Source organism: Vulpes vulpes, chromosome 2 (genome assembly GCF_048418805.1).
Source record: "Vulpes vulpes isolate BD-2025 chromosome 2, VulVul3, whole genome shotgun sequence".
Lineage (NCBI taxonomy): Eukaryota > Metazoa > Chordata > Mammalia > Carnivora > Canidae > Vulpes > Vulpes vulpes.
The window spans coordinates 31,161,678-31,184,628 of NC_132781.1; the positions used below are offsets into that span (position 1 = coordinate 31,161,678).

Here is a 22,951-nt window from a genome sequence, read left to right on the forward strand (position 1 = left end):
TTACAGACACTGAGCCAGGATTCACACCCAGGCTTATCTGACTCCTGAACCTGTGTTCTTTCTAACTGTGCCATACTATTAGGCATTGGATGGACCCATGAGTGATGTTTTTACCTAACTTTCACCATCAGGACAGCTGCATTAAGTTTCTGAACAACGGAGACTCCATATATTAAAATAAATGTGTGGGGAGGGAATGTGAAACTGCTTCAATTAGAATTTAAGCCTCATATACACTCATGAACTAACCAGCTTTACTAGAAAAGAATGCCTAGCATTTTTAGAGAAAGCATTTCAACCAAGAAGCACTTTTAAAAGGTTCAGAGAGTAAAAGTGAGGTAGGGGCAGATAGAAGAAAGGATGGACTATGAAGTGACAGATCCACTGAAAAAAAAATAACCCAGAGTTGGAGACAGCAGAATTACCATCTTGACATTAGTCCCATATGGGTTATTACTCTTGATATCATTATAGCCAAATGGAATGAAAATAGAAGGGGGAGAAAAATCTCAGTGGGTATTGCAATTTAAATTTGCCATGTAAGCTAATACTGTATATTTAGAGACTGAGCAGACAGGGTGGTTGGTGGCTCGGAGTATGTGCAGGGGTTGCTGTGCCAGCTAACCAAAGCAGACATTCATTAGAGCAAAATGTAGATTTCCATTTCTTGGCATCTGACGTGGGCTCTTTCCTTGGAAAGAAATGTCAATTTGGCCAAAAGTGTGAAACCTACAATAAAAGCATTGGGACTGTGGATTTCATCTAGTCTGCACATTCCCACCCCTTTCTTTCCTACTGTGGAAATCCAGTTGTGATTTGGGGTGCTCAGTGGAGAGGTAGCAGGGGAGCTGATTAGGACCTGGGATGCTGAAAAGGAGGGTAAGGAGCTGGGGAGGGGAAACTGGACTCCCAGAGTCCCTGATTTCTTTTGGCCTTCAGTTACCACTTTCTCTTCCCCTAAAACTGCCCAACACAAAAAACCAACCATAATTGCTGTTTTGCACAGGGCCCTGAACTATGGCAGCCCCAAACCTTTGGCACTGCCTGCCAGCCGTGCAAGTGCTGGGTGCTTATCTGGAGTCCAAGGGAGTGTGAGCAGAACCCAGCTCCTGATGCAGTGCCTCAGGGGAGAGGCCTCTTCCCACATTAAAATGTCACTGTTTGTTTCTTTTGTTCATAGACTGGAAAGACTATGACGACAGAGAGCCCAGACACAGGGGACAGAGTGAAGTTTTGGAAGGTCTGCTGCAGCAGGTCCGAGCCCTTCATCAGCATTATAGCTGCCGGGGTAAGGATAAAAATCTGTGCTGGGCCATGGACTGAGGTCTCTGTGGCGCCGGTAATGTTAGCAGTTTCCTAACTGGGTCATACCTTCTCATTCATCAGGGAGAGAGAGATATTAATATTTGTACATCTGGAATCACTTTACAGCACTATCTTGCTTTAACCCTTCAGAAGAGACTTCCCTCTCCTTCATTCCCTTGGTCTCTTGTTCTCTCATACCCTCTCTCCACACAAACAGTTTGAAAAAAAGCTCAAGAAAAACAGCAGCTGCTATTATTTCCTTCCCTTTGAATTTTCCCTTCATAAAACTCTCACAAAACTCAGTGTGCTGGGTCTTTGGGATATTCACCCTCAAACTTTTCAGCCCCAAAGAAAACTCCATGAGCATCCCTGAGGAAGTTTAGCCAGTTTTAATCACAAGAAACCTTCATGCATATTTGCAATGAAGTTTGTAATGCAATTTGACACCCACTATCTCTTTCTCATCTTTGTTTTGGCAACTAATGCTAAAGCTAAGTGACTTGACCAAGGTCACAAGGCCAGGAAAAGACAGAATCAGGATCACTGTCTCTAAGTGCAGTCTCCCACCCTTAACATCAGGACTGGGCACTAGATATGGATCTCACCCTGAATTTTAACCTTCCCTGTACTACTGCTTAGGAGAAAGTGGCGCACACATCTCTAGACCTAGCCAACTATACCCAGAGAATCTCTGAGAAGCTTTTAAAAACTTCCTTTCTATTTGGGCTATTCAAATGGGACAGGGTCAGGTTTCTGATCTGTGTAATGATTCGTGGAACAGGCACTTAGTTTTATTTGGAGAATGAAAGCCTCCATAAAGTTTTCGTTTTCCATGCTCCTTCACCCATCAGATCCCAACTGCATTGCACTCTCTAGATTCAGGGCACTGCTGGGCCAGCTAGGTAAAAAATCCATGGCTGAAACCTAAGAGATGCTAGCTGAATCTGAACCAGGTATAAAAAATCATACTTGGCATTAGCAAACAGTTGGTCCCAACTACTGTATAGCTATAACAACAGGGCTCTTCAGAAATATTGGCCATAGCTAGAAATGAGGACAAGAGTTTGCGAGAAAATAATATTCTTTTAATGAGTGGCTCATTAGAAAATGTAAATGTGCATGGAAGAAGCTGAGAAGGAAATCCAAGTGGGTTTTATTCACAAATCTGTAAAAAACTTTACCCAGACCATGGCCTTAACGATTCCACACTGACCAAAGTACACTCAAGTTCTCTGTTACCAGGACTCCTTTAACCAGGCCAGGCATTATTGAGGCTCTGTTCTCTCCACTACCTCTCCATCATCCCCCTGCCAGCTGGTTCTTATATGGCAGGGAAAGGTAATAAAGCAAATGACTAGATGATTCCTTGCAATTCATAAGCCACTTCATGCTTGGTCCTTACCAGAGGAAGAAAGCTAAAACTACTCATGAAAATGAGGGGTTTTCATATTATCTGAGGATTTAGATACTCTCCCCACTACTACATTACTATCTAATAAACAAGAAACAATTATCTAGAGAGCCCAATTATTTCAATAGCTCCCATTCAACTTTTATCATGTATATGCTATTCACCGACAGAGATGTAAATATGCAATGTCAGAAAATATTTAAGTAAGGCATAAGTAGAACTTCCCAAAAAGGAAAAGTATTTTTTATATTGAAATGTACTCTGGACACATAAACAAGTACCCAAAATGTTTTTTTGATTTTTAAAATGCCCAGCTGAAAAAAGGGTCTCTGGTCAGTAAGTTTGGAAAATTTGGCATTATATATCCCTTTCCTGGAAATTTAAAATCAGCATTACAATATTAAAGAGTCTAATAAAGAGACATTTTGACTTTGGTTAACCAAGCATTTTCCAAACTTATTTGTAAAGCCATTGTAAAACTTTTTTCACAGAGTTAGTGTTCCCAGGCACAGACTTTGGGAAATGCTGACCTGTAATATGCCAACTTAAAGGAAATGACCTCATATCAAAAAAAAAAAAAAAAAAAAAGAACTTTAAGATAATTTAACATTACATTACTCTAAGTCTAAAATGATAAATCAAGGATAATTAAGTATTACATACAAAAAAACTACAAAATTGATATTTGAAATACTCAACTACAGGAGGGAGGCAAACCAGAAAATAGACTCTTACCTACAGAGAACAAACTGCGGGTTACTCGTGGGAGCGGAGGAGGGGCTAGATGGGGTGCGGAGGGCAGGATGGATATTAAGGAGGGCATGTGTTGTGAGAAGCACTCGGTGTTGCATGTTAAGAATCACTGATTTCTACTCCTGAAACCAATATTACACTGTACTGATAAATCCTAGAATTAAAGTGTAATCATTGACTCCATTGTAATGAGCCTGGAGTGCTCAGTAAATACACAGCATATTCCAAATGCAGAAATAATAATAAAACAGCCCTTCTACTACCAAAGCCCTACATGGGAGATAACAAAACCGACATTAATTTCTGTATTTTGGCTAAAGAAGTGGCCACAGTTAACCTGCATGTTCAGTACTGGGATACAAATTCAATGGAGATGTGGAGCAGCCATTATTATTCAGTTTATGCCCTGACATGCATAATGAGTAATAAAGAAGCCAGTTGTGTTCATCATGGCAGTGCCCTGTGGGAATGAATTTCAATTATCATCCAATTTTTCAGCTGGCAAACATTAACTGAAACACAGCCTACTATGTGTCAGGTACTAAACATATCAATATGAATAAAATAAACTCTGTATGTGCCAAGCACTTAAAAGCTAAAGAATTACTGCATTCGGAGTCCAGAAAACCGACCACTGTTCCAGAGCCCTGAGCTACATAGAGACATAAGTCAGAAGCCACTGTATCAATGGCTCAGTGTGTCAGTATAGACCTTGAATCAGTCAAGATGAGCTATATATCATGCTGCAGTAACCAAATGACTCCTTAAATATTTATTTCTTCCACAATCTATAGGTCTACCACTGTCAGCTGAAAGCTGTCCTTTTGTGTTAACATCCTTTCTCTAGAAATATTTATCAGCACCCATTGAAGAAGGAAAAGAAACTCTTGAATATCTCATATGGACATTCAAAATTCATTGGCCAGAACTGGGCACATGGCTACACCCAACCACAGGGTTTCAAAAAATGAAATTCTTTCATGTGCCCAGAATGGAGAAGACTCAGAATATTTAACATTTACACGGGCCCCTTTCCCAGCTAGTAGTAGTATTTCTCAATTTTCTTTTTTTTTTTTTTTCAGTTTAATCTTTAATTTATGTTATATATGATTATAATGTGAGAGTTGTCTTAGCATAAGCAGCTAAGATCATGGATTAGCTGGGTTCAAATTCAGACTGGACATTTACTAGCTGTGTGACCTTGTGCAATTACCTACTCTGTCTATAACTCAGTTTTGCTCACCTGTAAAATGCAGATAAGAATTATCTGTATTGAGGCTGAGTGGCTCAGTCCATTAAGCATCTGACTCTTGGTTTCAGCTCAGATCATGATCTCACAGTTGTGGGATCAAGCCCTGCATTGGGTTCTGCACTCAGCAGAGTCTGCTTCAGATTTTCTCTCCCTTTTCCTCCCACTTGTGATGTCTCTCTCTCTCTCTCTCAAAATCTTTAAAAAAAAAAAAAAATTATACTTATCAGCCATTCTTTAAGGACTGAGTGACTTTAAATAAGTAAAGCACTTAACAGCTTTATTATTTAGAAAAAGCAATTCCTCCCATTCTCCATTTTTTATTTCCCAAAGACAATCAATTCTTTTAGCCAATTCTTTTGATATTTTATTCATCTCTCTAAATAACATGTTTCTACTGCTAATCTTTCATTTTTTTTAAAGTTGAGGCATTACAATCACTAAGATGATTTTTCCCCTCTGCTCTCTTAACTTGCACAATCCCTACCCTTTGTCCTCCTAATAATGTATTTGTATCATAATTTTAGTAAGATCAATATTTATTGCTTACATTATAATGGTCACTTAATTCTATGATTATTTTCCTTTCCTGGATAACTTTTTGTTCTCCCTGTATTTAAAAATCATATTTTATTGTATGTTTTATTGTTTTTCTATGTGGTTATAACTAATTCATCCTCACACTATTCTGCAATTCTGTCAATCTTCTCTCAATCAATCAAATATAATAGTACTGTTTCAACTACATCTTCTTGAAGAAACCTCTCCAAGCCCTGACCTGCTCCAACCTAGACTGGTTGCTGGCTGCCTGTGTCTGGTGCACAGCTGGCATCTTAGGGTCTCCTTTTACCACCATACTGAGGACTACTCTGGCACCCTCCAATACTGGATTGTTTCTTTTTGTATTATAGGTCTTACTTTTTTTGGTTAGTCCTTCATTGTGGTGGAATCCTTACTCTAGTCATTTCCTGAGAGGATTCTTAGGAGCTAACTTTTGGGTACACTGTCCAAAAATGCATTTGTTCTACCTACCATTTATTTAAGGTTTCAGATAAGTACAGAATCCTTGGTTGAAATAATTGTCAGGTTTTGAAGGGGTTGCTTTGTTCTTTTCTAACATTCAGTGCTGAGAAATCTGATGTCATTCTGATTCCAGAGGTTTTATACGATACCTTTTTTTTTCTTCTCTGGAAGGTTTTTAAGTTTCTTTTTAATTAACATCAATACTCTAAACTCTGCTTTGATATTTTCTTCATGTCTCTGAATAACATGTTTTATTGCTAATTCTTGATTTTTCTTTTTAAGTTTGAGACATTATCTAAGGAAGGATGATTTTCCTTTTTTCCCCTCCCCCCTCTTACATGCACATTACCATTCCAACCCCTTATCCTCTTTATATATTGAATACAAAAAAAGGAATGCCATAGTGTGGGTGTATTGTTTGTTGTGCTAAGGACCTGGCAAACCCTTTCAATATGGGAAGCTATACCTTTCAACTATGGGATATATTCTTGTATGTTAATTATTTAAGTGTGTCTCTCCCTTTTTTTCTATGCTCTCTCCTACCAGGTCTCATAGTTTGATGTGGAACCTCCTAGGTTAGCCAGTTAATTTCTCTTCTATTTTCCATCCCTATGTCCTTATGCTCTTTCTCAGAGATTTCTGCAACCTTATTTTCTAAGCTTTCTACTGAGTTTTTCAGTTTTTGATACTATATCTTTTAATTTCCAGTACTCTTTTATTCTCTGAGTATTTCTCTTAGATTTCTATTCTTTTTACAAGGATACAGTGCCTTTGTTTCTCTCTCAGGCTATTAATGATAGGCTTCATTTCTTTTTATAGTTTCTTCTCTCAGCATTGTCTCCCCTCTAAATTGCTCTTTTATTTTTTATTTTGGCCTCTGTCTTTCCTATTAGATGCTTTTCACATCGTCTGGTGATCTTTGGATGTTCACTGACAATTAAGAAAGAGTCAATAGCTGTTGGGGAGCTCTGGGCACATGGATAGGGCTCTTTATCTATATAGATATAGCCTATCACTGTAAGCTCATCTGGCATGGCCTTTTAAGAAACCAATGAAAGCAATGTCAGAAGCTTTGGGTGAATTCTCTTAGTCCAGTCAGAGTCTCCAGAAAGGTTTCTTCCAATGTCCTTAATGGAGGGTGTAAGTTTGAGTATCAATGTTCTGAGAGTCTGGTGGGGAAATAACCTATAGTGGAAACTTTCATTTAATCCACCTGTTTTGGGTACAGTACTACCATCCCACCCCCACTTTTAACTGTACTCCATGTCTGCCACTCTAGAAACCCATTTTTATGTTTTTCAGAGAATAAGCCACTGGAGCTTTTTTTCTAGAGTGGGGAAGGGGCATTTGTTCAGCTATACAGGTTAGAGGAGAAGATCCAGAAGTCCAACTGCTTTTTAAACATCCCTCTTATTTTAGCTCCATACTCATCCCTCACTTTCAGCAGTATGTGGTACCCAAGGGGTGAATCAGGTTACTTCTCAGCCTTCTCCACCGCTGGCTTAGGATTCATCTTTCTCAAGTCTGCTAAATCCATCTGTTCATCTGCTTTCCAACTACCAAAGTTCACTTGCTTTTGTTTCCTTTCCCATCTCTTTGTCTTTATAGATTTATGTAGTTTCCTTTTTTTTTTAATTCTTTTTACTCTGGTTTGAGTGAGATTTAGGAAGTATGTAATAGATTATGTTCAATATGCTGCCTTTAACCGGAAGTCCCAGCAGCATCATTTTCAAGCACAGTATGACCAGCCAAATTCGTGTTCAAGTCAGAAAAAAATGTTTTTGTTTTGTTCTGCCAGGATTAACCATTCCCAGCACTAGCTTGAAGCTGGCATAAAAGTTTGTGTCAGCTTATTCCCAACTGGTCCTATAGGATCATAAGCAGAGCCATACTAGGCCTCAGCCACAGGCTATTGCCCAGCTTTCCACACCTAACAGCAGTGACACAGACCATATTCTCACCCCAGTGACATCTGTCTGAAGTTTGGTGATGACCCCCAACAACCTCAGCTTCTCTTGATTACACAGAATATGAGAATTGAAATCAGTGATCAGGGATCCCTGGGTGGCACAGAGGTTTGGCGCCTGCCTTTGGCCCAGGGCGCCATCCTGGAGACCCAGGATCGAATCCCACGTTGGGCTCCTGGTGCATGGAGCCTGCTTCTCCCTCTGCCTGTGTCTCTGCCTCTCTCTCTCTGTGTGTGACTATCATAAATAAATAAAAATTAAAAAAATAAAATAAAATAAAATCTTGAAATCAGTGATCATTTAGCTCAGCTCCATGGAGTACTATTTTAAAAACTATCTGGGGAAGCCTGCAAATTTTATCAGTGAAAGCTCTAGGTTGTAAATAGAAGGGATAAACAGAAGCAATGAATGAAATGCTCACCAATGTAGCCACCGAACCTTGCACATAGTAGTGTACAGAAAAATATTTGTTTAGCAAACTAATGTCTCCATTTTTCTGGTACTGGCTTTTTATTCTTGAGCAATCCATTTTAACCTCTCAATCTCAGTTTCTTCTTCTGAATAATAACAATCATACCTATGCCTACAACTATTTTTGTAAGCCAACATATACACTGGAAAAAATTGCCCCAGAATGCTAGCAGCAGTTGAACTAAAGTGGCAAGATGATATGGGTGGAGTTTTGTTCTTTTTATCTATTTTCCAGACTTTCTGTAATGTGCCTATATCAACTGTATAATGAAAAAAAAAATTAATGGAATATGTGGACAAACGAGAAGAGCTTTGCCAGCACTGAGAAATGTGTGAATATTAAAGGCAATGGGAGGAGGGCAAAGATTTTATTCCATTTCTTTTTATCCTACATTATAATAAATCACTCATCTAGAAAATATAAACAAAATGCCTAAGTAGTTTCCCTTGGAGTTATAAATGTTACTAATCTCCAACATTTTTGAGGAACTGATCATTAATTGAAGTAACCACTGGCAACTCAAGAGATGAACTTTTTGTAGTAATGAATGAGCTGAAATCCTACATGAACTGAGGATAAGTGACACCAATGGCATGGGGAAGAGGAAGGCAGGAAGGTGGGAAGAAGGTACTGGGAGTGTTATACTGCCAATGGAATTTACACTGTATTTTTTTTTCTGTGTTTCAGAAACTTCAAAATTACAAACCACAGGCCGCAAGCAGTCAGTCTCAAGGAGCCTGAAACACCTATTCCATTCCTCAAATAAGTTTGTGAAGACTTTAAAACGGTGGGTTCTATGAAGCTTTTCCAGTAGGTCTTCATTTCTCAGGAATCAGCTGGTTTGGATTCTTAGTAGACAGTTGGTGACTGGGTGATGACGGGCACTGAGGGGGGCACTTGACGGGATGAGCACTGGGTGTTATGCTATATGTTGGCAAATTGAACTCCAATAAAAAAATATACCAAAAAAAAAAAAAAAAGAAAGTTAGTACAAATTTTTCCTTGTTATTAAAAGAGTAGAAATTCACTTTTCTCCTGAGAATTTGGGCAAGATAATAATTTCACTGAGTTCTAGCCTGTGAACATGTGCTCATAGGTATATTTTAAATGATCTTTTATCATGACCAAAAATATATTTTTCCATGATTCATTCTTGGCAGAAGTGACACATGGAGACAATTTTTTATTTTACTTTTGTTTTTTAGGGGACTCTACATAGCCGTTATATTTTATTACAAAGACAATATGTTAGTCACCAACGAAGATCAAATACCGATTGTTGAAATTGATGACTCTCACAACAGTTCCATTACACAAGATTTTCTGTGGTTCACAAAGGTATACTCGGTTCTGATTTCATTTTCCCCCAGTTTGCACCAATGTTTCTTTGCATAAATCTCAGAAACCTTTGTTGAGGAGTCTTCAGTGATCAAAGTATTGGGGTGGGAGTAAATTATCTCAAAAGTCTTCTTTCAGCCCTGATATGCCCTGTGCCATAAAAAAATGCCAAAGTAGCATCTACGCTACATTTTCAAAGCAAAGAAGCTTGCACCCTGTCAGATTGTGTCTCCACTATTCTGAGTTATGGGATCATTTGGCAAAGACTAAAATGTGGATCTGACTATTTCATTAACATTCAGATCTTTTTCCAATTGGATAGAGATCAAAAAGTTGTTTTGCATGTATCTGAAAATGGACTGGAGAACAAACATCAGGGGTCAGGTTTCCTTTTCCCTGCTTTTTGCTTTGATGCCACAACCTAAATCATGTACTGGCTTGGATGATGATATGACCTCGTGACTTTTTTTGCAGCTGTCTTGTATGTGGGAAGATATAAGGTGGTTAAGACAAAGCGTACCTATTTCCATGTCCTCATCCACAGTGCTGCAAACTCGGCAGAAGATGCTCGCAGCAACAGCCCAGCTACAGGTGAGGGGCCAGGCTTCAATCCAGATTCCCACAGAAATCTTAAAAAGCTTGGTCAGCTCGGTTACCAAGTCTACCTGGAAAGGAAAAGGATGGTCTTCCTTCTCTTTCAGATCCCTAAGAATATAAAGGCTTCTTAGGCAGTCTGAGCTGCACATCTGTTCACGTAGGGAAACTGTGCCTTTGGCAATTTCCTGGACAAGGAGCAAGGGTCTCTCTTCAAGAGTCTAGGAGTGACCCCCTAAACAAGAGGTGAGACTTGAGTTCTGGATTTGATATTAATCAGTCAACTCATTTCTCATTTCTGGGCCTCAGTTTCATCACTTGTAAAATAAGAAGAGTTTGATTCAATCACAGGACAAACCCTTGCTGCTCTGGTATCCTGTGCATCTATGAGCACATAGAGATGGAAAGAGAGACCAGCAGATATTTTGAATAATTTCTTCACTTGATCTTTTTGTTAAAGCACAGGAATTTGCATATATTTTTGCTTACTTTATGGAAAGAAAGAAAGAAGAGAAAAGAAAAGAAAAAAAAGAAAAGAAAAGAAGACAAGCTAGCTCTTAGAAGCTTACCTTTAATCCCAAATTTATTCATCCTTCCTTCTATATTATTAACCTAATCAGATCAGGTTCCCAAGTCCAACAAGAACATTTGTAGGTTGCAAAGCCCCTCTCATAAATGCCACTGAATTTTAACCAAGTTCTTCTGGGTTTTCCTTTCACTGTTTTCTGTTATCTGAATTTGTGGTTCTAGCTATACAGAATTGGAAGTTTTTAAGAGATCACTGAACTTTTATCAGTGATGGGTATTTACCTACAAAGCTGTCAGTTACATAAACCCCAGAAATACACATAACAGGAATCTATGTAAGCTATGTTTGGCCAGGCCATACCAGCCAAGGCATAAAAATAGGATCATAACAACAAAAAAAAAAAATTCTGTGGCTCCACCCCCACCAGCAATTACAGGAACTTCATTTCTTGACCCACACAATAACAATTCAACCACCTGAAATAGTAACAATTATTGTGTTGCTATTATAATTCTGAAAGGCAACTCTTACTCCTTCTGTGCTACACTTCATTGCATAAACAGGTTACTGCCTGTGTGCTGAGCTGCCTCAGAGATTTTAGCAAACAGTGGGCTCTATTTCAACTCACTCTTGGCTACAAAATTTTCTTCAACTCAAGGAAAAGTTCTTGGAGCTGGGCCATGATGACTGTACTGAATTCAAAGTGTCCCTTCCTTTCATCACTAATCAGCCTTAGGTGGAATAAGCCACTGCACCTCAAACTGCTCTTTCCCTAGGATAAAGCCACCTCATTCTCAGGAGGCTCTTTGGTACCTTAGATAAGTTCTTTCTCAAGAGACTCAGGCACCTTAGCGGATTCTTCATCAACCCACCATAGAGCCCAGACATGCTTGGATCACACTGAACAAGCTTAGAATTTCAAATGGGCCTCTTTATTTCTAGAACATATCCATCTCATATCAGTAACATGAGAAGGGTCTGGCTGTCATAGCCAGTGAAGCTAGATGCTGAGGTGGTAGAGAGAAGTCATGATGGTCAGTATCCCCCTACTCAACTACTCCCTGCAAATAGTTCTTGGATTTCCCTGGCCCCCCAATGTATTGCTACTCCCTGCAAATAGTTCTTGGATTTCCCTGGCCCCCCAATGTATTGACCCCGCCACTTTTCATAATTTATCAACCCCCTTCTGATGCCATTTCCTTCTTTGTCCGGCTTAGATTCCTTGGCCCATTCTAATCACTCCCTTGAAAATATTCTAAATGTCTGGCTGCTGTCTCCCCCCATATTATTAAAGAAAAATTCCAAGCCTGGATGAATCCAACATGTCTACACTGGATTATTTGCACACTACTGCATAAAAGTCACCAAAAAAGGGGGGGCTGGTTTTGTTGTTGTTGTTAAATTCATGGCTATAATTCTCACATATGTTACCTAGTGATCACATTCCATCTCTCTACTAACTTCACTTTCCCAAACTATAAGGCAACTATTTAAAACTTTCTCTTGCACCTCTATCCCTTCCCCACACTCTCCATCCCCATATCAGGTGATGACTTCACTGTATAATTCATTAAGAAAATAAACTGGAATTCTTTTCCCACTACCAACTTACAAAGCCTCCTGGCATTGATCTTTCTCTTTCATTGCTCCTATTACAATAGTATTCGTTGGATAAATAAATCTATTTGTCCAAACCCTGCAGCCTAAAGATCACACTTGGGGTACTCTTATTTAAAAGAAGGATCACAGAAATGTACCCTCATGCCATAGTCACCACCTGAATAGTTCACCAGCCCTGCATGGTGACCAGCACCTCACAGTGCTCAGTAAATAGTTACCCTTTACAGTGCCCATCAAAGGCCAGAGCACTGCTAGGCATTCCCTTCCCTACTTCACATTTCTGTTCACCTGCTTAAATAACAGGAGTCATTGTCTTATTTATTTATTTATTTATTTATTTATTTATTTATTTAGATCCTATTGCCCAAACTATTTGCTGATCTTTAGGATGAAAATATCTGAAAATTGTGAACCCACCTTTGATGTTTAGGTAGTGAGAGGGAAATGACAAGGCACAGAAACATACCTCACAAGAGGAAGAAAACTGAATTTGGGAAAACTGCTACTTAATATTTCAGGTCTCTTTGCTAAACTAACATTTTTTACAATGTTATGAGGAAAATAAAAATGCATTCTTAAATAGCTTGATTGGCATCAGCCATACATAAATCCTGTGGACCTACCTCGGTATATTTCACTGTACTGTCCTCTCCTTTCCAGTATCACTGCCTGATTACCCCAATTACATCAAAAGCCTCCAAAGTCATGCTCCTGCTTCCAGTATTCTATATATTAGAATATATATATATACATATATATATATATATATTCCAATATACTCTAATCCATTCTCCACACTTCTGCCAGAGTAGCCAAAAAAGATTCTGACCACATCATGCCCTAATGCTCTTTCAAGAGCGGCTCTTTATCCCCATCATCACCATCTTTCTCCTCCTCCTGTTTCCACAGCACACTGACTTGCCTTCATTACAGTGCATACCAACCACTGAGCACCAGGTGCCTTATATTCCAATTTCTGCTCTATAGTGAAGTCCTTTAATACATAATAATAAGTAATAATCACAAAACAACTTTTATTTCACAGAATACATTCCAGGCACTGTGATAAGTGCTTTACAAACTATATCTCACTTAATCTCCACCCACTACACCCTAATGAGAAATTTTTTTTTAAGATTTTATTTATTTATTCATGAGAGACACAGAGAACAAAAGAGAGAGAGAGAGGCAGAGATACAGGCAGAGACACAGGCAGAGGGAGAAGCAGGCTCTATGCAGGGAGCCCGATGTAGGACTCCATCTCGGGACTCCAGGATCACGCCCTGGGCTGAAGGCAGGCACTAAACTGCTGAGCCACCCAGGGATCCCCAGGAAGTATTATTATTGATAATCATTTAACAAATGGTAAAACTGAGGACTAGAAAGGTTATATAATTTGCCCAAGGTCATATTAATAGGAAGTAGCACAGTCTGGATACAAATCAAGATCTACGTAACTCTAAAGCCTGCATTCTTTCCAATACTTTTATCATCTTATTATGTATTCATTTACAAAAAGCATACAAAAATTTTAAATAGAAGAAATTATCCACATAGTTTGAAAAGTCAAAATAGTCTATCCTGCATCATTTGAAGCTGATTTAGGAGAAGTGGTCTTAGATTTACTTGAAAGAAAGTAAAGTATGAATTAATTAATTGATTAATATGACCTAAGGAGGAAGAAAAACAATTATCTGCCATAATTTGGATTAAAAATAATAAGATGAGAAAACCTGTAAGTGGCCAAACCCCACACTGTTTTTTCCACCCTTAGGAAAATGACAGAGTCCCCAAGGGGCAGAAGTGTACACTGCTTTCACATTGAGGGTTATCTGAAATACTTATCCTCAAAATAAGTAATTATCTCACACTGAGGATTGGTTACATTAAACTTTCCTTCTCCATTACCTTCAGAAATTAGTGCTAGTGAGTAAAATCCAGGTAACAACTTATGAATACCATGTCTTTTTCATTTTTCAGAAGAGGGATAAAGGTTTCCCCATAATTTTACTGTCCTTTTCTAGGCCTTAATATCTCTACTCTGGATTTCCTTCAACTTCCCATGTCCCCCAAGCTGAATAAAGGTCTCTAAATAGTGTGCTTATCTGTCTAAGGCTTATTGATAGTCCTGTGATTTGTTCTAATTACAACCTAGATGCATTCCTATGAGCCATCAGGTAGCTTTTATTCTTCTTTAACTTGTAGGATCCTCGGGGTTCCCAGATTTCCCAATCTTGATTGCATAGCATGACAGGCATCAAGATGGTTTGGTTTTCCTTTAGGTCCTAAAGAATCTCAAATTTGCCCTCTTGGAACATGGTTGCAGTTTATTTTCACAAGGATATTCTGTTTTGAAATTGGGCTCTACCCAGAGCTAGCTATCCAACCCAATTTGATGTCAATAAAGAATTTCAGGGAGACTTTTAGTGCCTTCTTATTCAAACTATTGGTCAACATATCCAAAGCTGATGGTGAACCACTGATGAAAACTCTGCTTAAATGAAATGACCACCACATTCAATGTCTCCTCATCAGCTTTGGTCCAAAATAAATTATATTTTCCAGTGTCCTAATGACAAAATGTTAATTCAGTCAACAAAGACTTATTGAGCTATTAATATGTGCCAGGCACTATGCAAGTAACCCAGAGACACAGAAATAAAACAACCATGAGCTCATGACATGTACATCAATCTGCAGGAAAGCCGGATATAAATTTGTACAGGGAGCAATTCTGGACAAAAGGAGGGATGGTAAATTCTGAGAGAGTTGGGAAAGTCTTCCCAGAAAGGATGAAACCTAGGCGGAGACTTGAAAAGGAGTAAGTGTAAGCCAAGGTGGGATTCCAACTAGAATATGCAGAAAGGCCATACCCCAGTTATGTGAAGCTTGAGAGTTTACAAAATACTTTCTCAAGCATTGTTTCACTGAATCTCCCAAACACTCTGTAACGTAAGGATTATATAAGGGCTGACCCCTTAATTTTAGATGATGAAACTCAGGGCTAGAAAGGGTAAATGATTTTTCAGAAGTCTAAGAGTTAATGAACAGCAGCCCGTCCTGAAACTCAACACCAGTATAACTAAAGGCTCAGCATCAGTGGTGTGCTGGCGCCAACTTGTACTGGCTCAGGAGAGCCAACTATTAAATACTCAGGAATTTTGAAAGCCTGTTGTCAAACTCTTGGTACCTTGGTAGCTTTAAATCAGCCAGCATAAGTGGGAGCATTTACACCACAGAAATTGGCCTATGTTCTAAAGCAGGTCTTCTTTTCTTTGATAGCCAGTTTGCTTATCAGTATTTATCAGTATTACTTGGCAGCAAACTGCCTTTAGTTAAAACTGTCTTACTGCAGAGGGCTGGATGAAAAGCTTTACTCAATTAACTTCTCTATGGTTTAGAAGTCAATTACTGAAAAGGAATAATCTGACTGAATAATTAAATTATTTTTAAAAATAATGATCCCACCAAATGTTTATATGTCAATAATTATTTATGAAATAAATTTCTTACTTATGTGTCCAGTGTTAATGAGGAAAAATAAAAGATATAAGACACAGTCTCTACCATGAAGGAACATTCCAGTGTTTTCATAGCTGCAGATATGGACCAGCTGGTGCATTCATTTTTAGGTCATCCATGTCACTTTTCCAAGTTCCAGTTCTACTTTTGCTCTCCTGCTAACAGGTCATCAACATTTACCTGAGCTCACAAATGGCAACTGGGAGCTCTGAGATGATTTATGTGATTTTTGAAAAATCACAGATATTCAAAGTAAAAGGGTATTTTTATCTTATTCGTCCAGTGTTCTAGGTTAGAAATCTTCAAACCCTGCATATTTTTAAAACTCTGTTTATTTTAGTAACATCTGCCTGAGCCCCTCCACATTTGATGTGGTGTCTTTCTCCTCCCATCTTACTAAAAGTATTGTCTGCCTCAGTTGACCTAGCTCACAAACAATTTTAATGTAATTTTAAATAAATAGAATCCCCTGAAATGCAGATAAGTCAAACCAGGCCAATCTCCCAATTAAAGTATCTTGAAAGGAATGTGCTCATTTAGGGACCTGTACAATGTGCTACATTGTCAATTCACTTCTTCATTTTAAACAACCCCAGTTCATACCAGCTTACTGTAGATCTCTTGAAAACTCCACAAGTGGCATACTTGAAATATCAGGCATTTTTCTTTAAAACATCTGGGATTCTCTTCAAGTGCTGGTAACTGAGGTCTATGTACTGGTGTGTCTATGTGGGTAAGAGATATTTACAGATATTGAATTTGCTTAAAAAAACATAATTTTGTGCCTCTTGCTATAATCTTTGCAGGCTTATGGTGAAGAGATTTTCTTTGAGCTTCTGTTAAGTACATTTCTGCAGTGCCACATATTCTAGGTTTAAGTTTGCTTGAAAAAAAAAAAACTTTTCAGAAATACCAGTTAATTATGCAGTGTCTTTTGTTGCAATTATGTTACTTTGTTTGTACAATATCATCCCAGCTACCAGAAATCTATTTGTTTCTAGAATTTACTTGGAACACACAACTTGGGAAGAGTTTACTATGAACCCATTAAAGACCGGCATGGAAACATCCTCATAGTCACCATCAGAGAAGTGGAGATGCTCTATTCATTTTTTAATGGCAAATGGATGCAGATCTCAAAGCTACAAAGCCAGAGGAAGTCATTGTCAACACCTGAGGAGCCAACAGCCTTAGACATTTTGCTGATAACCATCCAGGTATGTAGTCTTTTCAGTTTTCTAATACTGTATATTTAAAGTTTCAAACACACTTATTGAGGCTCTAGTGAAATATACCAAGAGCCATTTACAAATGCAGTGATGGAGTCGAGAGGGCCCAGAGGTATTTCATTGCTTGTATTCCACACATAGGAAAGATTCAGAAGCTTATTTTTTATTTATCACTCTCCAGATCTGGAATTCATCAAGCAGTACAAGTGGTGAGCATTCTGAAAATACCCCTGGCCAATGAACCAATGAGAAACATTGAGACAAATGTTTGAGTAGGGGTCTACAGGTAATATAATCAAAACATTAAAACAATACCTGAAGGAACTATAATAATAATAATACATTTCTGGACTCTGTGTGTATGTATGTGTATAAAACATTCTGAACAAAAACACTCTTTAACACATATTTACTCATTTGTTCCTTATAATGCTCCCCTGGGTCAGACAGGCATGATGAAGTGCATTTTAGGAAATGAAATGACTGAGATTCAGAGATTGTATGACATATGGCCACAGAAAGAGACAGAGTTAGTGAAGCTAATGAAGCTCCAGCACATTCAGCTCTTCACTTGCACAAGCCCCTTCCAATGCCCTGGCAGAGACCTTAACAATTTTGTATTCTTCTCCTTAAAGAAGGCTCCCAAAATTGTATTCACTTCAGTTCCTGCAAAACTTGCATTTGTCCCTGGGCACACACCTAGACAATGACAGAGCTGAAACCTAAATTCAGTTCTTCTGACTGGAATCATGCTTCTTTCTGCCATGTCACATCACATTTCCAGGCAGGAGTTAGGATTTCAGTCATGAGGGATTGAAATGAAATCAATGATGGAAGGCTCATATGAGAACAGAACAGCGACCAAAATTCAAAATTTAGCCAGCTTAGATCAAAATTCAGGCAGGCTGGCATAACCAGGATACAAAGTATATCTTCTGTTCCTGAGTCCAGCACTTTCTCCACACAACACCCCTCACATGTTCTTATGGGAATTCTTTTTCTTTCATTCATTCTTTTTCTTTCACATGGTTTCTTTTTCTTTCTTTCATTCTTTTTTTATTTTTATTTTTTTATAGATTTATTTATTCGTGAGACACACACACACACAGAGAGAGAGAGAGAGAGAGAGAGAATGGCAGAGACACAGGCAGAGGGAGAAGCAGGCTCCATGCAGGGAGCCTGACGTGGGACTCGATCCCAGATCTCCAGGACCACGCCCTGGGCTGAAGGCGGCACTAAACTGCTGAGCCACCTGGGCTGCCCTCATTCTTTTTTTAAACCCAGTCATGGGGATGAGTTCTATAGCACTCTCCAGTTAGACGGTAAAGCTGGCAGAAACACCTACCTTGATGGAGCCCTGTGCAACCAATGGAATATATGTACAAGACAGCCAGTCCACAGTAATGGGAAAGAAAGGGCTCTGTCCCATATAAATAAGTCAAACCTGAGCCTTGGTGCCTGTGGCCTTTCATGATCACCCTAAAAAGCTAAGCCACCAGCCCACTGTCTTATTTTCATTCCCCACTGAGGAGTTATTGATATAATAATCTCACCTTTCCAACCTTTGCACTAGCCCAAACCAGAATAGAGTCCAGTGTTGCAAAGGTAAGCTAATTGGTCAAAGCCAATACCTCTGGCTTTGATTTTATGGAATCTGGGTTCATATGAAATTGATAGGGGGTGCGTGTGTATATGTATGTGTGTGTAGGAGGTGGGGGCAGGGAACACAGACACATTCGTGGCTCCCCTCTTCACCCTTTATAAGCAAGTGCTAAAAGAAACATTTAAAAAATCATAATAAATTGAGCTTTTACAGGGTGACTAATACACTAATCCCCTATAGGGATAAACTGGGGTCTGGGCTACCTTTGCTCCTAGAAACACAGCACAGGCCCCAGCATGATATAATACCTGGTTTCTCCTAGACTTATTACATTAAAAATGTGTTACAGGTGCAGAAAAATTCCAATCTGGCAAAAGGTTGTTAGAGAAGGAGACCAAAAATAGAGGCAAGATCAGGTTTCCACACAGATTCAAGTGGAAAATTTACCCCCTCTGACTGGCATATTTCTGCTTGATGTCATTCCCACCAACCCCCACTCTCCTTCTTCTCCTCCTATTTCTTCTCTCTCCCCTCCTTCCTACAGGTCTTATACTGGAGAGGAAATGGGGGATAAAACTACTGGGGCTGGTATCCAATCACTCCTGGACTTTAATTATGTCAGGAGTTGGCCCCACCAACTCAACATGGAAGTTGTCACAAGTCTTGGTCTTTGCCCAAAGCAGGCTGGGTAACTTCCCATAATTCTAGGCCACAAACCACTCTCGTCTCTCATGGTCAGTAAAGTGATGACCATCGGGCCTTCAGACTGGAAGCTTAGACTTCTTCCTGCCGTATCGCAACACATACTGAGGCACCACTTTGGAATCTGACTGACTGGATATGATTCCTGACTCCATCTTGTCTAGTTATGAGAGTTGGGCAATTTACTTAATTTCTGATCCCTCATATTTCCTCTTCTGCAAGAAACTCTACTTCATAGGGTTCTAACAATACATAAAGCATTATAAGAGTAGCATAAAGTGAGCACTCAATAAGTATTAGTGATTATTATTTCTCTACTCAGAAAAATCCAAATAATGCTTGGTCATCCTCAGAGCATACCTACGCCATCTCCTCTCATCCCTACCCTCCCAAAGACCCTGGAATTGCCTCAATCATCCCTTGGGGTATTGCACCACTCCCTCTACCTTTCCATAAGAGCGAAGGAAAAGATGTATAAAATTGTATGGTTTGCAATGGGGTTTTCAAAACAGAAAAGGACTCTAACAAAATCTGGGCTCCAGGGAAGCTCCATGGTCTAACCCTCTCAAATTCCTGACCCTCTCAAGTCTCAGACCTTCATTACTGCCCTTTCTCATATCTAGAAGAAAGAAATTCTTCCCATACTTGCCTGGGAAGAAGAGAATTATTATGAACAAATTATAGTCCCTCTGAGCAAACTAATTAGCAATGAGAATATTTCCAATAGGGATGCTCCTCTCAGTGCTGAATTACTCAGTGATCTTCAGAGTCACCTTAATAACTGGAAACTTCACAGGTGAACTCTGAAGATTAATCTTTCACATTCATACTCTATTTTCAAGTTTATAACACGCTGTCACATCTATAATATCATCTGATTTTCATGAAAACCCAGTGAGATTGGGTGGGCAATTTTATTATGTCCTGTTCACAGATGAAGCTACAGATTTTAGAGAAATAACTCTTCAAGGTCATTATCAGCCAAAAAGCAGCATAAGAGAAACTAGGACCCAAATCTCCTGACTCCTAGCCAAATCCCCCTCTCATTCTGCTAAGCCACTTTACAGCCCTCCCCCTCCTTTTCTCTGAATACTTGGGGAAAAAAAGTGTCATCCTAGAGAGAAGCCCGTGAAACTTGCCTTCTGTCCCCTCCCGGCTCTGTTCTTCTCCTTAGGCATTCCTTGTCACCCAGTGTCTCCTTACACCTGCAATGTCCGGGACCTACTATCTCTTCTGCCCTTTCCTGTTGTTTTTTTTCTAGCATAATCCTGCTCTTTCTACCTTCAAACAGCCCCTAACATGGGGATCAAAAACTACAGGAATCAGGAAGATGAATGAAAATGAGCCCATCAAGCTGGACATGAGAAACAATTGGATTCACACAAAAACTCATTTAGCAATGTTCAAAGCAGAATTATTCAAGTAGCCAAAGAGTGGAAACAGCCAAATGTCCAAAAACTAATGAATGGATAAACAAAACTGGTATATCCATACAATGGAATATTACTCAGCCACAAAAATTAGTGAAGTACTGATCCATGCAGCAAAGTAGATGAACCTTTAGAACATTATGCTAAATGAAAGAAGCCAAGCACAAAATGCCACATATAATACAATTCCATTTATACAAAATATCCAGACTATGCAAATCCACAGAGATGAGTAGTTCCAGGGGCAGAGGGAGGAGAGACTGGGGCATGACAGCTAATAAATACAAGGTTTCTTTGAGGAGTGATGAAGATGATCTGGTATTAGGTAGTGCTGATAGTCACACAAGCTTATGAACACAGGAAAAAAAACCCACAGAATTTCACACTTTAAAAGGGTGAATATTATAGTATGTGAATTATATCTCAATTTAAAAAAAAAGAAAAGAAAAGAAATAAGCAGAAGCAACAGAGACTAGAGTAATCCAGAGGGCCCTTGTCTCATCTAAAGAACAGCCCATTCAGCCTCATCTAACTGCAGTGGAAGAAAGTGGTCCCAATGTTGAAATGTTCTCCACTTTAATTTAAAGAGAAGTTGAAAATCTAGAGTTTTAAATTAAATCTCTTTATTTTTAAAGGTTAGAAAATAATTTAGAAAACTTAAATTCTTTGTAGTGAATATCATCTTGGGCCCACAAAGACTTTTGCTCTCCCTGGACAATTCAGTTTCCGTCCCCTCTGCAACAAAACAAAAGCCCTGTAGTTACTAGAAAAGCATCTATCATTCCTCTAGCTAGCTCTTAGGGATACCTGATCAATGGAGATTGGTTGGATATACCCTTCCTGGTCACTGCACCAGCATAGCAATTCTCTCCTAGAGGCCCAGCCCCAGACTCCACTACCTCTGGGCCTCTCACTTCATATTTAATAAACATTTTTTTCAGCACCAACTAGGTGCCAGGAACTCTTCTAGGTGCTATAGGAAAAACAAATGAATAAGTCAAGGTCCCTGCTCTCAAGGAGTTCAGTCAAGGGAGGGAGACAGACTTGTAAACAAATCAAGGTAATACAAGGCAGAATTAAACCAGAGCCTGATAGCAGTACAAACAGTGTACTATGGGAGCACAGACAAAGCAGCTATTAATTCTCCCTGGAAATATCAGGGAAGGCGTTGTAGAAGAGGTGACATTTGGCTGAGCCATGAAGGGTAAATTAAGTTCACCAGGTGGAGAAAAAAGAGGGAGAAAGAGAGTGTAGAGAAGGAGGAGGAGAGAGGTAGGGAAGGAGAAAAGAGAAAGGAGAAGAGAAGAAGGGAGGGAGGGAGAGGAGGGAGAAGGAGATGGAGAGAGGGAAGAAGAGAGGAAGGAAGTGAAGGAAGGAAGGAATTAAAGAGAGAATTAAATTAAATGGAGGGCATGGTAAAGTAATGAGGCATAAGGTGGAAAAGTAGATCTAATCCTCCTTTCGGTCCTCAATGGACCTTACATAATCCTTATCACAGAGTTAGAAAAACTTGCTACATGTGTCTCTCACACACACTGAAATTTGAGTTCCAAGAAAGGGAGGATCACATCTCATTCATCTTGATGTCATTAATATTTTAGCATGACACTTGATACGTAGTAGGTGCCCAGTAAAAGTTAGTAGAATCAATGAATTCAAGACCAACAAAGAACTAAAGAAGAGATTAGGACACATCTGAAGAAGGAAAAAGCATCCATTTCAGCTGGAGATGAGACACAAAAGGACAATAATGGAAATAAAAGCTAGAAAAACAGATCAGAAGTCCAATCAGGTAATATATAAGCCCACAGACACTGGATTTAGTTTAGGAGGCCTTCCTAGTATACCCTAGATTATGTGAATGGGACAATTTCTTTTTCTTCCCATACATTTCTCAGGCTCCAAAAACATTCTAGTGAAGGATAAATGACTATTAAAGGCAGGAAAACACAGGCAGATGCTGAGAGTCTTTAAAAAAAAAAAAAATGAATGAAAGAGTAAATTACTCCATCTAAGAATGGTGTTGGTTTTTACATAACCACAGTGTGTTCCTAACTCTCATTCTATTTGTGGTTAGTTCTAACCCCCACATGTTTTTCTCTTAATCCCATCCTATATTGTATTCCTGAATTTGGGTCTTTATAAGCACATTTTCTTACTAAGTTTCAACTCTAAATATGATAGGTTTATTTTTCTAATGCATA

General features: G+C 39.0%; 1 protein-coding gene across 4 annotated transcripts in view; it reads left to right on the forward strand.

Annotated features, from left to right (window-relative positions):
- ANKFN1 (ankyrin repeat and fibronectin type III domain containing 1) overlaps positions 1 to 22,951 on the forward strand; it is a 450,535-nt gene that overhangs the window by 381,938 nt on the left and 45,646 nt on the right. For all 4 annotated transcript variants that reach the window (XM_072747535.1, XM_025995982.2, XM_072747537.1 and 1 more), the window contains 5 exons: positions 1,181 to 1,288; positions 8,868 to 8,967; positions 9,386 to 9,518; positions 9,993 to 10,109; positions 16,785 to 17,000. In XM_072747535.1, coding sequence (XP_072603636.1) covers positions 1,181 to 1,288; positions 8,868 to 8,967; positions 9,386 to 9,518; positions 9,993 to 10,109; positions 16,785 to 17,000 — 674 coding nt within the window. The remainder of the gene's footprint in view (positions 1 to 1,180; positions 1,289 to 8,867; positions 8,968 to 9,385; positions 9,519 to 9,992; positions 10,110 to 16,784; positions 17,001 to 22,951) is intronic.